This window comes from Etheostoma spectabile, unplaced genomic scaffold (assembly GCF_008692095.1).
Source record: "Etheostoma spectabile isolate EspeVRDwgs_2016 unplaced genomic scaffold, UIUC_Espe_1.0 scaffold00017224, whole genome shotgun sequence".
Taxonomy (NCBI): domain Eukaryota; kingdom Metazoa; phylum Chordata; class Actinopteri; order Perciformes; family Percidae; genus Etheostoma; species Etheostoma spectabile.
Genome location: NW_022604131.1, coordinates 394 through 1202, shown reverse-complemented (window position 1 = coordinate 1202; position 809 = coordinate 394). Strand labels below are relative to the sequence as shown.

At 46.2% G+C, this 809-nt stretch overlaps 1 protein-coding gene across 1 annotated transcript; it reads left to right on the top strand.

Annotated features, from left to right (window-relative positions):
• Window positions 1-162: 162 nt before the first annotated feature.
• Window positions 163-568, top strand: LOC116679533 (histidine-rich protein PFHRP-II; the record flags this gene model as incomplete). The annotated part of the gene is given in 1 exon segment (XM_032509192.1): window positions 163-568. A coding segment is annotated over 1 exon segment (396 nt). The 3' UTR covers window position 568.
• Between the last annotated feature and the right edge of the window lie 241 nt (window positions 569-809).

Here is an 809-nt window from a genome sequence, read left to right as displayed (position 1 = left end):
CTGCAGCTCTATAGTTTGATGTATTAAGTCACTGCTGTCTGTAGTTTGATGTATTAAGTCACTGCTGTCTGTAGTTTGATGTATTAAGTCACTGCTGCTCTGTAGTTTGGTGTTGTATCTGTATTGTCTGTAGTTTATTGTCTGTTGACCCTGTGACATCCCAGATACATCATGGCCGCCTTTGAGGATTATTCCGTCTATGGAAACCTGAGTGATGACGAGCTGCTGCAGATCGCCATCGAGCGCAGTCTCAGCGACACCCCCGACAACGCACCCCCCCAACCTGCAGACCACAGCTCCCACAATGCACCTGCAGACCACAGCTCCCACAATGCACCTGCAGACCACAGCTCCAACAATGCACCTGCACACCAAAGCTCCCAAAATGCACCTGCACACCACAGCTCCCACAATGCACCTGCACACCACAGCTCCCACAATGCACCTGCACACCAAAGCTCCCAAAATGCACCTGCACACCATAGCTCCCACAATGCACCTGCAGAGCAGCCCACTGCCCATTACAGCTCTCCAAACCCTCCGAGGCAGAAGCCCCCTGATCCGTAAGATCCACCGTTTCTATCAGTTAATTTACTGGTTGACGTGATCGATTCTGGTTTAATTATTCAACAGGATCTTGATTTGAATGATTTGAGATGGATCTTTTTCTCCATTTTAAAGATGTTTTAAAGCTAGAGAGACAATATTAATAACATTAGGAGACATTTTGTTGAGGAGAGAAATTCTTCTCCTTATAAATAAGCTATTGTTTTCTGAGGTTTTTGGCCTTTTTCTGAGGTTTTGTTGCT